At 49.2% G+C, this 16,710-nt stretch overlaps 1 protein-coding gene across 1 annotated transcript in view; it reads left to right on the top strand.

The window, feature by feature from the left end:
- The window catches only part of LOC147035231 (uncharacterized), a 326,073-nt gene that overhangs the window by 164,891 nt on the left and 144,472 nt on the right, over positions 1-16,710 (top strand). The window contains exons 17-20 of the mRNA XM_085895787.1: positions 85-224; positions 6,424-6,638; positions 7,941-8,031; positions 9,008-9,237. Of these exons, the coding sequence (XP_085751913.1) occupies positions 85-224; positions 6,424-6,638; positions 7,941-8,031; positions 9,008-9,237 (676 nt within the window). The remainder of the gene's footprint in view (positions 1-84; positions 225-6,423; positions 6,639-7,940; positions 8,032-9,007; positions 9,238-16,710) is intronic.

The following is a 16,710-nucleotide window of genomic DNA, read 5'->3' as shown; positions in this document are numbered from 1 at the left end:
GCTATGCTTTGTAGTTTAATTTGTCAGGGTATGAACTGGCCTACCTTGTCTACCACATTCACTCTCCAACCACTTCTCTTTCAGTTGTTACCGATGATTCTTCTTTGCGGCTTGACGTGTCAAATGCCACAATGGTCATCCACTACACCTTCCCAGATTCTTTCAATGTTTTGAGCCAAAGACTGGCCTGCCTACGGGACAACTTTGACAGTATGATTCCTGGGGTAAGGTGATAGTTTGACTGCCACACTTTACCGCTTCATGTTGCAAAGCACACTGAAATCACCTTGATATTGGTTCACTAGTCAGTAAGTGACCACTATATTCGTTATGGGTGTGTGTGTCTGTCTGTCTGTCTGTCCCGAGCAGAGCTCCGTGGGTTTTGATCCGATCCTGATAAAATTTGGGTGGGAGGTTTATATCATGATCGAGTTGTGTTTTCCTGAGAATGGGCATGCTGCACTCATTATGGGAGGAGCCACGCCCAAAAAACGTATTTTTAGGGGGTAGCCGATTTCAAGTTACATCTTCTCCGAGGGGGTTTGTCGAATCTGGCAGGGGTTTCGGTATTTGGTTAGCCCAATGGCACCTGCATAGCCCCACGGAGCTCGATTTTTCATTTTCATCCCAAGGTCAAGGTCACAAGGTCACGAACTTAGAAAATGTCAAAAAAAATCAATAAATTGGGCATCGAGCTCCTAGGGTTTTGAACTGTTTGAAATGAAAGTTGGTATGCAAGTTGTGCTCTTCGAGTACTACAACTTTCATCATTTACGTTTTTTCCCGATTCCCGCCAGTTTGCCCGTGGCGTCCCCTCGAAGGTCAAAAAATAAAAAAGGCGAACTGTGTACATTGCTCGTGAACCATCGCCGTCTCCAGACTTATTATTGCTTACTTTCATTTGTTTTAATGATTCCTCTGGGTACAGACATGCTTTTTGCAGTGAGAGAGCTGACGCCAAAGCTAAGGATATCAGTCCAGATTTGTCTGAAACAGCATTCATGGTCTGCACTGTTAATGATTTCATAACATTTGCCTATCTTCCCTGGCATTTCAATCTGGTCAAGATGGTAAAATGGGGATACATTATAATTACTGTACCGTGAAACCACAACATTCATGGATTAACCATTCAGAGACCCCACATATTTGCAGTATATAAAATGTGACCTGCTTCTACTTTTCTGGCCCCTGTGCTTCAGCTATTCACATTTTTTTGGGGCACATAAACCATTTCCCACCAGCCGTGCGCATAAAGCAGCTCTAAAACCATTTCCCACAAGCCGTGCGCATGAAGCAGCTCCAAAACCATTTCCCACCAGCCGCACATAAAGGAGCTCGAAAACCATCTCCCACCAGCTGCACATACAGGAGTTCTCGAACCATCTCCCACCAGCCGCACATACAGGAGTTCTCGAACCATCTCCCACCAGCCACATGCATAAAGGAACTCCAAAACCATCTCCCATCAGCCCCGCAGAAAGGAACTCCAAAACAATCTCCCATCAGCCCCGCATAAAGGATCTCGAGACACAAAGACTTCAGTGTTTGTGTCTATGCCCTCAATTTCCCCTTCCTACAATCTCATACTTCTACCATCATCCATCTGTCCTCTGAGTAACTTTCCACCACCTGCAATAATCAGCAGCTCACATCAACATGGCATGAATGAGCCAATGGTCTCCCGACAGGTAGCGCGAATCTCTCCTGCTCCGTGTCCAATGAGCGCACACCACCGATCATCCGATACCCCACCCTTCTGCACGGGGTTACAAAAAAAACGTAAATGACTGCGCTTCTCTCACTCATTGGTTGCTCTTGCTCCTTGGTGACTGGCATTCTTGCTTCTCTCTATTCTGGGTACCTGCTGCCAGTTAATCATGGTTCTGATTGTGGCGCAGTTGTGGTTCATGCGGAGTTGATGTGCAGAGAGCGTGGCTTGACCAGCACACAGTGCCTTGAGGACGGGCCCCGTGCCAGATCGCAACATCCTAGATGAGCCCCCAAATAACCCATTGGACTGGGAATGTAGGTTAACATATAAAAGACCTTAAAAGTAGATCCCTGATTGGCTTGCTTGGTCATCTTTTTGTTGGATTTGGTGTGGTCATGTATTCTTGAATGCCGATTCACAACAAAGTAACCCAGACAACGTGGAGATTCCCCCCCCCCCCACCCTTGCCGGCAGCACCACTGTCGTTGAAGATGCGTGACCGTTACACTTGTAGTAATGATTAAAATTCAGACCTTGGTTCGAATCCCAATTACACTGGTGCCAGTTGAGCAGGATTTGGACCCGAGGGGGAACAATGGGTCCCCTCAAATCCAAATTGAGACAATTGGGTTTCAAATTCATTTGGAATTAACCCTTTGAACCCGTGCCGCTGTTTCACCAGCCGCTATTCAGACCACTATATACTTGAGCGGCTGGATTTTTCACCAGGGAGCCCAGGGTGGGGGAGCTGAAAGTCCAAGGAGCTCAGGATTCAAAGGGTTAATAATGAAAGGATTATTTTTATGTAAATGCTTTGGAGAACAGTCCTGTTCCCCGATTGAGGAGTGGCATTTTTGCGTTGCCACTACTGCAGCTCCAGAGGAGTTGGATATGCAGTACCCAGTAGAGGGCACAATGCAGTTCCCCCCCTTCCGCACGCACGCACGCACGCACGCACACACACACACACACACACACACACACACACACACACACACACACACACACACACACACACACACACACACACACGCTCACACAGCAGACCAGAACCCCCAGCTGCCTCACAATAAGTGGAAGCAGACAAGCGTTGCTGCTGCTGCTAGATATCCAGCAATTTGAGGCCATGATGGCCATGTTTCAGAAGCTGGTATGCGATAAAAGCAGATTCTTAGATGGCCAGGACAAATTGTTAGCCAGCCTGGGTGAGTTGGTTCAATTAAAGGCCAAAAGGGAGGAAAAACATAAAGTGCATTGGTGCTAAGCAGAACGAGGTGGCAATGTATTTGACCGAGGCAAAGACCACCCAGCAGTAGTTGGTGGCCGGCCAAGCCAGATTAGTCGGTAACTTGTCCGGGCTGGAAGAGCAGGGAATGATTGTAATACCCGAGAAAATAACACAAACCTTAATTGAGAGTTGGGGGAAAATACATAAATTGAAAGTGAGAGAAAAAGGTAGTGCCATTGGTGAGATTTGTCGGGATCGTAGCAGAAAAAGGGATAAAAATGTGTAGAAGAGGAGGTGCCAGAATGTGTTACGGCAGTGGGGTGTGAAGTGCGCATGACCCTACAGGCACAGGCCTCCGTGTTTCAGCTGCTGGAGGATAGGTACAATCGTTTGATGGAACCGGCAGTTGCCAAAATGTACGTGGACACACCCATAAATGATGGGAAGGAGGAACTCATTCAGGTAACGGGGGACTGGATGGAGGCTTCCCCCAGTGGGGTGTGTGTGTTGGGATGCATGTTGGGGGTGCCACATTATGGAGCCTGCAGAAAAGGCCACACTGCCCAACCACAAGATTGTGCTGGACCACATGGAAGCAACTGAGGGCTCGGCTGAAATCTCTGATTGGAACCAGCACACGGAGCAGTGGTTGAAATTGGTTGTTGGAACCACATTGAAGGGAATGGGAGGGGGTTAAAAAAAATGAAGAGTAAGTGTTTTTGAAAGTATGAGGGCATGTTGACAAGTTATGCCTACTATTCTTTTTCTCCAAAACAGGTAAAGATATTTGAATGAAACGAAGCACAGTCTGCACATTTGTTCTTGCTCTCAATGGGTGCGAAGTTTTGTGATTCTCACGCTAGATGGCTCAGTGTTACATTAGTCAAGAGGGCAGCATGTGCTGTGAAGCAAGAAGTGCCAGAAATGAGAGTTGGGATGACTGATTAGAGATTCTTATTCGTTCGTATGCAGCACAAGGTTGCGGGGTGCCATTGGCTGAGGGGATGGCTGTGCTGCTGATGCAATGCCATCTACTGGGTGGGGTGGGAACTTGTAATTTGGCCATGGTGCCGGCGATAGCTCGCCTACTCTTTGCAAAGGACATCATGGGATCGTTGACGTCCACCAACTAATGCTGGCAGACGGGACGCCAGTTTAACGTCCATCCGAGGGACAGCACACACATTGATGAATCGCCCTGCCTGTGAAACACCGGGACGACAGTTTATAGCTGGGACGGGATTCGAATCCAGGCTGGAAGGCTTAGAGGCAAGTGTGCATACATCTAGGGCAGCCTGCCCCTGATTGAGGAGATGGGATGACTGGAGATGAGAGTGAGCTGCACCCTTACAGTCCTGAGTGTAAGAGACAGGCAATGGAGAACTGCCACAAAACATCAACAGACCCAACTTGGCTCGTCAGATTTTCATCTCTTCCCCAAACTTAAGGAACACCTATGTGCAGAGCATTTTTCTTCCAACTATAATATCAAGGCCACTGTTAAGTCAGCAGGAAGTGCACTTCTATTGTGACGGCACGACAAAACTACTTGAACGTTGGCAGAAATATGTGCACTGCAGTGCTGATTATGTTGAGAAATAAATATGTACCATGGGGAGAATAAAGATTGATATTAGTATCTCTGTTTCATATGGATATCGTTGCCTTTTTTGGAGAAAAAAAAAACACCTAAAGGATACATTACTTTTCAACACACCCTCAAACTAGGTTAGAGTACAAATGCTTAACCCCTCATGCCATTTAATGTCTGCAGCTGCTGGAAGAAAGAGAAAGGCAACTGGATTTTGTGAGGTCCCTTCATGTTCCAACGTATTGGTATCAGGGTGGGTACACCCCCAGCGAGCCAGGTAGAGTCACGCCATTCCAAACCTTCAATTTAGTCACAGCACACATCTGTGCTCCTTTACGGAAGGGGAGGAGATTGCACATTTTCAAATTTGAGAGGTAGAGTTTACAAAGATTAGCTTTGGGCAAAGCCGGCCATCCTGCTTGCTGTCACCTGAGGAACAACACCTGCCTCTCAACTACCTGCCTTCGCGACTACCTGCTTGCCTGCCGGCCTTTGTCATCATCTGGACACTGGAGAAAACAATTGTTGTGCTGGCCACTTTGGCCAATTTATGATGCCTGGGGAGCTGCTGGGAGAGGCTGAACTTAAGAAAGAATGTGATGCCCTTCTTTGGAGTCACTACCCCTTGTGAATGCATTTAATATTTTTGTGGGTCAATGTACTGTGTATCGTGTGAGAATGAGTAGAAAAGCTTATCAACTCTGACCCTCGGAAAATTGACTTTTTGATGCAATGTGTGTGGCTTAGACTCGGAGGGCAGCTGTGTGTTTGACTTAAATGGCCAGCCGGATGCCGTCCCTACCACAGTCTTCCAGAGAGAGGGGGCATTACGGAGAGAGGGGGCATTACGGATCTGGTCTCGGAGCTAAAATGGGGAATAGGTTATAATTATTTCATAGTACATTTTCGAAAAAGTGGAATGTAATTTCTATGAGAGATAGTGTTGAGCACATGATTGGAGAGTCCTTGTCTGTCCCTCTCTAATGTTTGTGTCTAAGCACTGCCTTTCCCCTCTTCCTACAATCTTGAACTCCCCTCATCTTCCATCTGTCCTCTACGTAGCTTTATGTTACTCAGCAATCAGTGGCCAACGACAACGTGGCATGAGTGGGCCTCAGGTCGCCAGATGGGTAGATGGAATTTTCCCCTGCTTCGCAGCCAAGGAACGCACACGACGGGTTGTCCTATGCCCTCCCTCCCTTGTGTGGGGGTTTGAAAGCACAAGTGACCGTGCGCTTGGCCCCCTCTCCTTGATTGCTGGCTCACCTCCTCGGTTTTTGGGTTCCTGTTGCCGGGTTGTTCATAGTTCACGTTTGTGGCACAGTTGTTCGTTTGGGGTTGGTGCATGGAGATTGTAGTTTGACCGGCACACAAGTTGCTGTGATGACTGACAGCACACAAAAAAGACCCCAACATTCAATCAGGTTGAGGAGCATGACCAAAACCCAACCAAACAGGACCCAGAATTTGCACGAGCAGGTTTCTTCATGTCTCATCATATCTCCAATCAGTCTCATCATCCCCGAGTGAATGTGATTATTTGTGGAAGCCTTTGTGGTCCCAGGTGTGCATGGGCATAATCTATTTATAATTGAATTTTTTTGTGAGCACAACTTTGTTGCTGGGTTCTTCTTCCTTCCCTTTCTTCACTGTTAACAACCCCCTTGTAATGGGAACTTTTGTGTGGTCATCGAGAAGCGGAAAACATAGCGCTTGTCAATTGGCATACTGTAATAACCCTTCAGATGGGAAATTTGGGTTCACGTACCTAAAGTGCTTTAGAAGCGGATTGCGAACCGGCTCGCTCGCCCAATCTTATTGGTGAAGACCGGTAAAACATGTTTTCGTATGCTCAGGTTTGTCTTTTTTTATTTTTTTTGGTTTTTACAGAATGACCGCATTGGCAAGGCCAAGCCAAGCTCGCTGCTGCTTCTTTCAGAGGAATGCATGGCGAAGGCAGTCGGGTTGCTGTCTCATTTGGTTTTAGCTGGCATCACACTTCCAAACAGTCTGCAGCAGCTAATTTCTGCTGGGTCTGCTACACATTCTGAAGACCGAAAACACCGGCCCTTATGCACCAACGTCAAGACTTTTGGAATATGCTGGTTAGTGATTTGAGGGTTGTTTCAAGTCTGAGTGCGTGTGTACATTGTGTAATATCTGATTTGGGGGGGGGGGGAGGTCGCGTGAAGGGGTTTGGGGGGAGGCTGCACGAGGGGTGGGGGTGGAAGGTCGTGTGTGGGGGAGTTCGCGTGAGGAGTGGGGGAGGGGTGAGGCTGCACGAGGGGGTGGGGGGAGGCTGCGTGAGGAGGTGGGGGGAAAGGTTGTGAGTGGGAGTGGTGGCGAGGCTGCGACGGGGTGGGGGAAGGTTGTGTGAGGAGGTGGGGGCAGAGGTTGCGCGAGGGGACGGGGGGTGAGTTTTCGTGAGGGGTGGGAGGAAGGTCATGTGAAGGGGGAAGTCATGTGAGAGGGTGGGGAGGTAGTGTGAAGGGTTGGGGGTGAGGTCGCGTGAAGGGATTTGGGGGTGGGAGGCTGCACGAGGGGGTGGGGGTGGAAGGTCGCGTGAAGGGGTTTGGGGGAGGTCGTGTGAAGGGATTTTCGGGGGGAGGCAACACGAGGGGGTGGGGTGGAAGGTCGCGTGAGGGGTTGGGGGTGGAAGGTCACATGAGGGGGTGGCAGGGGAAGGTCGTGTAATGGGGTGGGGGAAGTTCATGTGAGAAGTGGGGGAGGGGTGAGGCTGCACGAGGGGGTGGGTGGGAGGCTGCACAAGGGGGTGGAGGGGTAGGCTGCACGAGGGGTTGGGGGGAAGGCTGCGTGAGGCAGTGGGGGGAAGGGTGGGTGGGAAGTTGCACGAGGGGGGAAGGGTTGCACGAAGGGTGGGGGGGGGGAGGTTGCATGAGGGCATGGGGGGAATACCTCAACATCCCATCCTGCTCATTGCTAGTTGGAGTTACGAACACTTGCGCTCACATTCATTAAGAGATAATTAATAAAATAACAATGAACAAAAATATTCTATTCCATGCTGTATATAAAATTATTTGGAAATTGCTTTGGTATTATAATGCATTGGGTGGATTGTGCATTGTAAAAATTGACATTGTCATTAAAAATTTTACTTGCATTTGCATGCCCGAATTGATGGGTTTTTTGTTTTTTTTGTGTTGAGTCAAATGTGAAATTTTGTCCTGTGCCACTAGTAGTGAGATAGATGCAACTTGATCCCTGAAATCCTCAATATCCGATGCATGGTTTGACATGTGAAAGTTTGTTTTTATTTGTGATTTTGAATCACAAACGTATGTTTGTCAAGCTGTGATGTGAAATTTTGACAAAGGCCAGTGAAAGATATCATGTTGATGACGACGATGAACAAAAATTACCTGAATGTTCTGTTCCTCTTCCAGGTCCGGAATGGCTTGCCGTGACCGGCATTCTCTTATCGCAGAGAAAGGTTCTCATTTGAATACAAGGTTAGCTTTGGGCTCTACTGTGACGGTACGTAATGCTGGAATGTTCACACTCTTCGATGCATTTTTTTTTTAAATCATAGTTTGATGCATTTATCGATAATTTTAAGTTTAACTGTCTTTTTATTGCCATTTAGCTTAATTTGGCCATGTATTTAATATTTTCCTTCCTCCTTTATCCAATGGTGAACAGCGATGCATCCCGTGACATTTTCATCCCCACAATGTAATCGGCTCGGTCTGTCTGTGTCATTCCATCCATCGTGCTATCTCTTAAACCCTGAACAGTTGTGCATGATATTACAAAAGTAAACAATTTGAGATTAATAGGGGAGGGATGGTCAGGGCTTAAGATAAATTGCAGAAGTGAGTGGTACCATTTCATCTGCATCTGAACAATTTATCTGCTGAAGCACAGCAGGAGACTTCATCATGAAGCAGATTTAGATTTATTTTTCCATGTTTATTTCAATTATATGCCTGGTGTTGGCTTAATGGTTAGAGTGGTTGGCTTGGGATCTTAGGACCATGAGTTCAAACCCAACTCGGTTCAATTAATACCAGGTGGGGTTAACTCGGCCTGTCATCCTTCCGAGGTCAGCAAAATGATTGCCAGCATGCTGGTATACTGTGTCGGAGTGGCGACCCGTCCAAGATTCTGCCCAACAGCCAAGGAGACTCCTTAGGCAGCACCAACCCTCTGCACAGAGTATGATCCCAATGGATGGATGGATTTCAATTGTGATGTGTTTATTTTTGATTTCCACACACCTACCGCGATGTTTTCTCGAAACCCAGATACCGAACCCCCTTTTTCCCCATAGCCCCATGGTTTTAAATATCATGACATTTTCAGGAACATAACCTATATTTGAGGATTTACTGCATTTGAGATTTTAATTGCTGTATTCCTTGCCGATGACTGCAAGAGCAAAGTTGATTATTGCAATACTGGTGATTTTGACATGTAAGCTCTCATCAGTGCATAATTTTTCCCATCCTAGGTGTATGTGACATCCATCTTGGATGCTGCACGTTTCCTTGGCTGTGTAGAAAGTAACTCCGAAGTTGACCTGAGCGATCGTGAGTTGGACAGAGAACAAGTGGCTACCAGTTCGCTGCGCATCACTGGGAAAATGAGTGTATTCTTTGCTCAGCATTCTCCAGTTATGCCCAAAAGAGTAAAATTGGGATGTCTGTACGCCTTCCGCCAGAATGGAGAAGTGTTCAGCAGGCAAGACTCATTTTTTTCCATTTTTCATAAATTCCTTCTTTTTTGTGCAGTGCATTAATATATGTATATGATATATATATATATATATATATATATATATATATATATATATATATATATATATATGTATATATATATCTATATGTATATATATATGTATATATATATATATGTATATATATATATATATATATATATCCTGGTGTTGGCGCAGTGGTAAGGGCAGCGGCTTGGGATCCAAAAGGTCCTGAGTTCAAGCCCCGTTGGGCCACTGAATTAATACACCAGGGGGTTGACTCAGCCTCTCATCCTTCCGAGGTCGGCGAAATGAGTACCAGTATACTGGGCCGGTGTATACCCCGGTTAAAATAGGTGTACCATATCCCTGTGTCGTAAGAGGCAACCAGGGTTGCGTCAGGAAGGGCATCCGGCGTAAAACATGTGCCAAATCACTATGCGGATCATACGGATGATCCGCTGTGGCGACCCCGAAAGGGAGCAGCCGAAAGAAGAAGATGATGTGTGTGTGTGTATATATATATATATATATATATATATATATATATATATATATATATATATATATATATATATATATATATATATATATATATATATATATATATATACATTTTATTTCCAACACTTGACATGTCGAGCCAAGACAAGCTGAGACAGGTGTGTCGTAGTAGTGTAGTGGTTGTAGAATCTATGGCCCAGGACGAAACCACCTACAGGACATCCCCATGTAGGAACCTTCCCCGCAACCAAACCCAGAGGTTGCAATGGGCGCGGTGGGGGTGGCGGACGAGCGTCCCCCTCATGCGATTTCGCCCACGAATCGGATGATGGAAATGATGGACGATTGATGCAGGATATGGATGCAAACACGCAGGATCTGCGAAACAAAATTGACGAAAATGCGCACAGGATGGATGCGATGAGGGGTGAATTACAAACAACAGGATGGATGCGAGTATGCAAACATTGCGGGGTGAGATGCAGAGCATAGGGTTGAACCTCCAGGCAGGGCAAAAGGCCATGAGGACAGGCATAAAAGGCATCATGGCGGCACCACGTGGCAGAGGGACCGAACTGACAGGGAGTGTAAATTGTGTCCGGCCCGCGATGGAGGCGGGTTAGGTCGGGACGAGAGACACCGTCACGGTAATTGGGGAGACCGAAATGTGTAGCGTGAGACACGAGGGGGCGACGGAAGAAACAAAGGAGGTGACGGAGACACGGATATTAAAGGAGACAAGGGGAGAAACTAATGAACGCGATGGGACGACGGAAAAAGTAGCAGAGACAGAAACGCAGGAATTAACGAAATTAATAGACGACGGAAATGAAAACAGAGACACGGGAGATAGAGGAGATAGAGGGTGAATTGGACGAAACTACAGACGAGCACACACAGGTAGAGCTAAGAGTGGCCAATGGGGTTGAGCTTGGGGAATGTGTTTTTATCCGGTACGAGCAGCAGGATGGCCTCCTTGGGGAACAAAGGGAGACGCTCTGCTCCCTTGAAGCAGATCGCGACGAGGTGGGTCCGGTCGAGCTGAACGAGGTGGAGCGGATGAGTGCTGTTAACGGGTACACACGCAGCTTGGTGGGTATGGAGGCCCCGGGACCCCTTGAGGTAGCGCAAATCCCCGAAGTGAATGTCCCGGTGTGTGTGATTAAGGGTACGAGTGTGTCAAAATGTGCGTTGAAACGTGCGTATGGTGGGAATATCATGGCGTGCGTGAGTGCACGCGAGGAAATGGACGATGGACCGGTGCAGACGGGTGTGGCGAGCCTTCTGCGCCGTGGAGAACTAATTTGGTTATCACGCTAGGTTCGCGCGACGGCACGTACGGGGTCCGTGGTGCACTTCGCGCATGGCCTGCACGGGCGCGTCTGCGCGATTGCGATCCGGCCCGGAAACGTTCCACGTCGGATACGAGTTGGCCGCGTGGACGGCGAAAATATGGCAAGTGTTGATGGAATTTGGAACACACGGGGTCCCATATGCGTGCGTGTGCAAAGCTCCACGTGCTGCATTCCGCGTGTTCTGTTCGCGGAATACGCGGAGCGGGTTTCCGGGACGATACGCGCATGCTGGCCTACACAGGAAACCGCACAGGCTCAGTACGCGGGTGACGTCATCGGCCCAGACCTTGCGGCGTGAGCTTAAGGCTCGCGTCGTCCCGCGTGGGGAATCCCGCGAGAGCGAGCGCTCAGTACGATTGGCAGGGTGACGTCATGGCTGCACGGATCGGCCATCGGAGGGGACGTTAGTATCACCCATTGGGACGAACGGGCGTGCAGTAAACCACCACCATGGTACTGCAGAGAAAAAAAAGCCTTGCTTTCAGTACACAGTCTGGTGTTTGGGCAAAGGAAGCACGAGTTAGTGGGATGGGTTAGCGTTAGTTAGACCGGCTTCATGGGGACATGAATTGCTCCTCATGGAGCCCGTGGAATGGGTTAGTTGGAGGGATTTTAGGATAGATTTAGAGAATGGATTTTTTGGGGTTTTCTGGAAGACAAGGACAGACATGGAATGTGTAGTGGGGACGTAGCTTCACAACGTAGATTAAATGGAACGTGCATAAGTTTAAGGGATGACGAGGGAGCACGAGATTGGTGAATTTAGTTAAGAGAATGGTAGTGTTGGAGTGTATGCGTGAGTTCAAAGAAAAAAATGTGTGATGAATGAGTATGGGTCAGCGGGACCAATTGTGAATGTGGTGACTGTGGTATGCATGGTGCGAATGAATGATTGGGGAGAGGAGTGAAACCCACCCAACTGACCCCGGGGTCAGTTTAATGTTAGTTAGAGGGTTAGTTAAATTTACTAAATGGAGGTTGTTTTGTTGTTGGTGTTGAGTGAAGGCACGATACCCATTTGCAGGGGTGCAGTCGTAACATTGATCGGCTGGGAGCGTGGCTTGGGCTGGTGAGTACCGAGTAGTGGGCACCCCGGGCACCGAAGTAGTCGGCCAGAGTAAACCAAGAGTCCAAGGGACCAGGATAGTGTACTGGGCACGGGCGACCCGCGGATCGGGACCCGGAGCACCAAAGATGCCACGTGGGCATGGAAGGGGGGCAATGCCAGGAAGGGCAACCCCCCTTGTTCATAGGCAGCAGGTAGGTTTGGAGACAGCCTCAGGGCCTGGGGGTGCCATAGATAGAGTCCGGCAGAGCGGGAATCCCTGCCAGCTGAGCCACGCTGCTCAACCATGAAATTGTGCAAGGGCACGAGTGAAAATTTGAGAGCTTGGCCCAAATTTATAATGAACACCAACACAGGCGACGGGAATCATGGTTTTTAGAAGCGATAGTTTAAATGACAGGCGTTTTGGAAAGCCCCGGGGTTCTTTGAAGTTAACAAGGACAAATGTGTCCAAGAGCCGCGTCATTCCACCAGTCAACAACAAGAAGAAGAAGAACAACGCGGAGCTCTCTTCGAGCCAGCGTTCGCAGCGTGACGGGGCTCATAAAGGTTTTGTCTTCAGAAGAAGAAGAAGAAGAAGAAGAAGAAGAAGAAGAAGAAGAAGAAGAAGAACAACGCGGAGCTCTCTTAGAGCCAGCGTTCGTTACGCGAGACGTGGCTAATAAAAAGGAGGATAGTTCGGAGATGTACCCCTTCGCACCATCCATCCCTTCGCTCTCCGTAGGCCGCTGGACCCACCTTGGTGAGATGACTGCTGAAATCTAAGTAGGCCATTCTGAGGCTTGGTTGGGCCTCGAGACAGGACGCTAGTCTCTTCCCTATTTAGGGGTTGGGAGTAGGTTAGATGGACAGGATAGGTTAGCCGGATGAAGACAGGAGGTGTGTTCGGGAGATGAGATTTCAGAGAAAAATAAATAAAAAGATAAAATGAAATAATTTAAAATAAAAAAAAACTAAAGGGGCTAAATTTGGTTTTGTTCTTTCAAATTACGGGAGTGGGTATGGACAGAGACAGGCAAAGGCTACAGGTTTGGGGGGAGACAGTAGGGTAGGTCCTAGCCCGCCTTCGGAGCGGCCTGCACCACCGTCCTCCCTCCGCACACCTCACGGAGCGAGACCAGAGGCCGGCCAGCTTCAGATGCCAGCCTGTTGTGCTGTATCGCCTGTTCTGCATGGCCTTGCCTTACCATGCCTTGTTCGCCTGCCTCTGCCATGGCCCCATGCCTGCTGGCACTTATTTGCATTGCCCCTGTGTCATCATCCTCAACCATGTGCGCCAGGATCATTCATTGTTTTACAAGGACTGTACTGCAGGCAGCCAGACCACGGGGACTGCATTGAGCAGCCCGTGCACCGTTTCTTGCATCCAGTCCAGTTCCATCCAGTTCATTTCAGGGAGGAGCCAGGGACTGCATCGGGCAGCCGGCTACCTCCCTGTTCTTGCACAAAGGAGCCAGAGACTGCATTGGGCAGCCTGGTTACCTCTTCAAATGGCCTGTGGGACAGCATATAGCATGCCGTGTTAGGGTGAGTTGCCTCCAGCAGCTGGGGTTCGGAAAGAAAGAAAGAAGACTCAAGGGGGACCTTTTGAGCAGGCCCTGAGGACGACTGACCTTCAGCTGCGGAGCACTCACTCACACCAAACTGTTGACTAACTTTGCCATGCCTTCTTTCCCACAGATGCCAGGTCCTGGGCCATGGTTAGTGTAAATAGACAAGTTAAGGTTGTAAATAAGTTATTTTACCGACCTGCATATTTGTCATGGCGCCGGCAATGTTAGTTAAGTTGTCTGTATGAGTCTGTTAGTTACGCAGCACATTAGGTTATTTATTTTTGTGACATGTATAAAAAAAAAAAAAAAATTGTCGCACTCAAGGATCCGAAGGTAAAATGTACGAGGGGGAAACTTACGCATGCTGGTCACACAAAAAATTGACGACTCGGGACGAGTCTGTAAAAAGGGGAGGGGCAGTGTTGCGAATCTGGAAGTCATGAGCACACAACATACAGGTCCTATAGATCAGTTATATCGGTAAGTACATGTTGCCATTTAGGGTCCGACCCTTGTCTAATGGGTAATTAAATGTTCCTGCGCTGTGGAGTTATTTTAATAGTCAGGTTTTCTTTTCGTTTATTTTTACACCACCATCAACGCCAGCGTCATCTTCCCTCGCTCTGCTCGACGCCATTGCCTACGTGTGTTTGATCACGTATGGGGGCGGAGATTTCCATCACCTCAGATCGAGACTCCACCCAGAAGGGCAGGGGCATGCTCCTTGTCCAACCAGGAACCTCATCACCTCAGATCGAGACTCTGCCCAGAAGGGCAGGGGCGTGCTCCTTGTCCAACCAGGAACCTCATCACCTCAGATTGAGACCCCGCCCAGAAGGGCAGGGGTGTGCTCCTTGTCCAACCAGGCAGCTCAGCACCTCAGGCTGGCTCCGCGTGAGCCAGATAGAGTGTTCGGCCCCGGCCAATCGGGAGGCAGCGACGAGTCGTCCGAGAACGGACCATCCAATGAGGAGGCGAGTGGTGACAAAAGGAGTAGTGGGAGTTCTGAGAAGAAGTGAGCATCTGCGCGCAAGGTGGGTGAGTGCGAAAGCATCTGCGTGCAAGGTGGTGGCGTGCAAAAGCGTCTGCGCATGGAGTGGTCGGTGCAACTCAGGGTCTTCTCCTTCCAGCCTTCGCCCTGCCGACTTCGTTCGCCTGGAGCCTGGTCGTGACGGCGTCTGGATCGTAATGGGGGTCTAGTTCTGCCCCGAGGACCTGGTCCTTGAAGACCGCACGAGGTGGGAAGGTCAAACAGACTCTCACCTCCAGCTCGGCTGTCCTCCGGGCTGGAGGTCCGAGTAAAGACCATTTTGTTCCGATTCTTTGGGTGTGTGCGTATGTGTGTTTGTGGCGCCAGTCAGTTAAGGAGGAAATTGTATAACTGCCTTGCTGTACATACGTGCATTTCTTTTATTCGGTTCAACTCTGCTCTCGCGTGCTTCCCTTGTTCCCAATTATTATTGTAAATACGGGAGTGGGTATGGAGAGAGACATTTGTGAAATATGGGTATCCCCATTTGTGAAAGGTATCCCCATTTGTGAAATGTATCCGCTCGTTCGTGTCCTTTCCTTCATTGGCTTAGTGTGCTGCGTGTTGGAAAATTAGCCAGGCTGTTGCCGCTGTAACGGGCCATTTGGACTGACGGATTTCGGCGATAAACCACTTGGATCACACACAGTTCGAGTACTCGAAGCGGCTCGTTCCGTACGCGTGCCGTCAAGGGCGTGGAGACTCGGTAAATCGCCACGTGGAAATCGAGGTATGTTGAAAAGTGGCGACTAACCCTGTACCACGTGGCAGAAATATTGACGCCTCACGGTTCGAGAAGGGACGAGTACTTTGCCGGAGTTTTCCGAAAAGGTACGATCTAATTTCCGGGTGATCGGTCGAGCTGACTCTTCTGCTCCATCTCGCGGTCGTGCTGGCAGCATTTACCCAGCCCCGCAACAATATATGTATATTGTTACGAATTCTGGCCCGCCTGGCGCGCGATCGGCCGCGTAACTCCAATCGCAACCGCGTCGCCCACCGGACGGACAATTCAGTCATGACCCTCCTGGAACTACCGCCAGGAGCCAGTTACGGGTGGGGGTTTAACCTCACCACAACCGAGTCCGCATTCTACCCGCACGAAATAGGGTGAATCGCCGAATGTCGATATACCTAAATACCCGCGCGGGTAACCAACCGAGGGGTTGCACCACGCCGCAGGTCGGCTTAGGACATGAACCGCTTAAGCGGTTCGTTCCGTGCTGCAGGGATAACCGAGCGGTGTTATCGCCGACCTCGACGGTTCAGTGATTCTTCTTTACTCGGGTGTTCAAACCCTCACTAATTATTCCACGAGGTAAGGTGGCACTTTCAATAAAGGAAAGCACGCAACGACGGGGAACAGTTTGACAAGCACATTTATAATTTACACACACGTAAGGCAGTCATGCAATATATACAGCAAGAAAACAATACAACCCAAAAAAGCAGGGAATTCTGTACAACACAATCACTTAAACAGGTTCTACTTGCAGACGGCACCACACCATGCAAGCAAAAGTAAAAAGAAAAGAAAGGACCTCCCTTTCGTGGCCGTCCAGTCCCCCTCCCACGACCGTTAGCGGGGTCGCGCCCGGTTCCGACCTCCCACGCGGCCGTAGAACCCTCTCCGGCACCCCTCGTCCAGAGACGCAGGTCCACCACAGGCCGCACTGCAGCGCCTCCCGTCCTCGTCTCCACCACCAGGCCGCGCCGGGCCACGAGCGCGGGAAAGAGTGAGGAGGAGGGGAGCGCGAGCCAAGAAGAGCGCATGAGCCGTGAAGAGAGGAGGAGGCCCAACATGAATCACTGAGATTCGCGAGCCTCGCGTCTGTTCGCCTTTTCTAAGGCGGGCTCCGCCTTTCGCACCTCCCCGTTTTCGGCTCCGCCTCCCTTCGAGAAGCTTCTCGAAAAGGGGCGTGCCCTCACTCCGACCGCCTCACGTCCCG

Source organism: Eptatretus burgeri, chromosome 1 (assembly GCF_056783735.1).
Source record: "Eptatretus burgeri isolate ZD-2024b chromosome 1, Ebu_testis_v1, whole genome shotgun sequence".
Lineage (NCBI taxonomy): Eukaryota > Metazoa > Chordata > Myxini > Myxiniformes > Myxinidae > Eptatretus > Eptatretus burgeri.
Note: the sequence above shows the minus strand (reverse complement) of the source record. Positions and strands in the feature narration are given on the sequence as shown.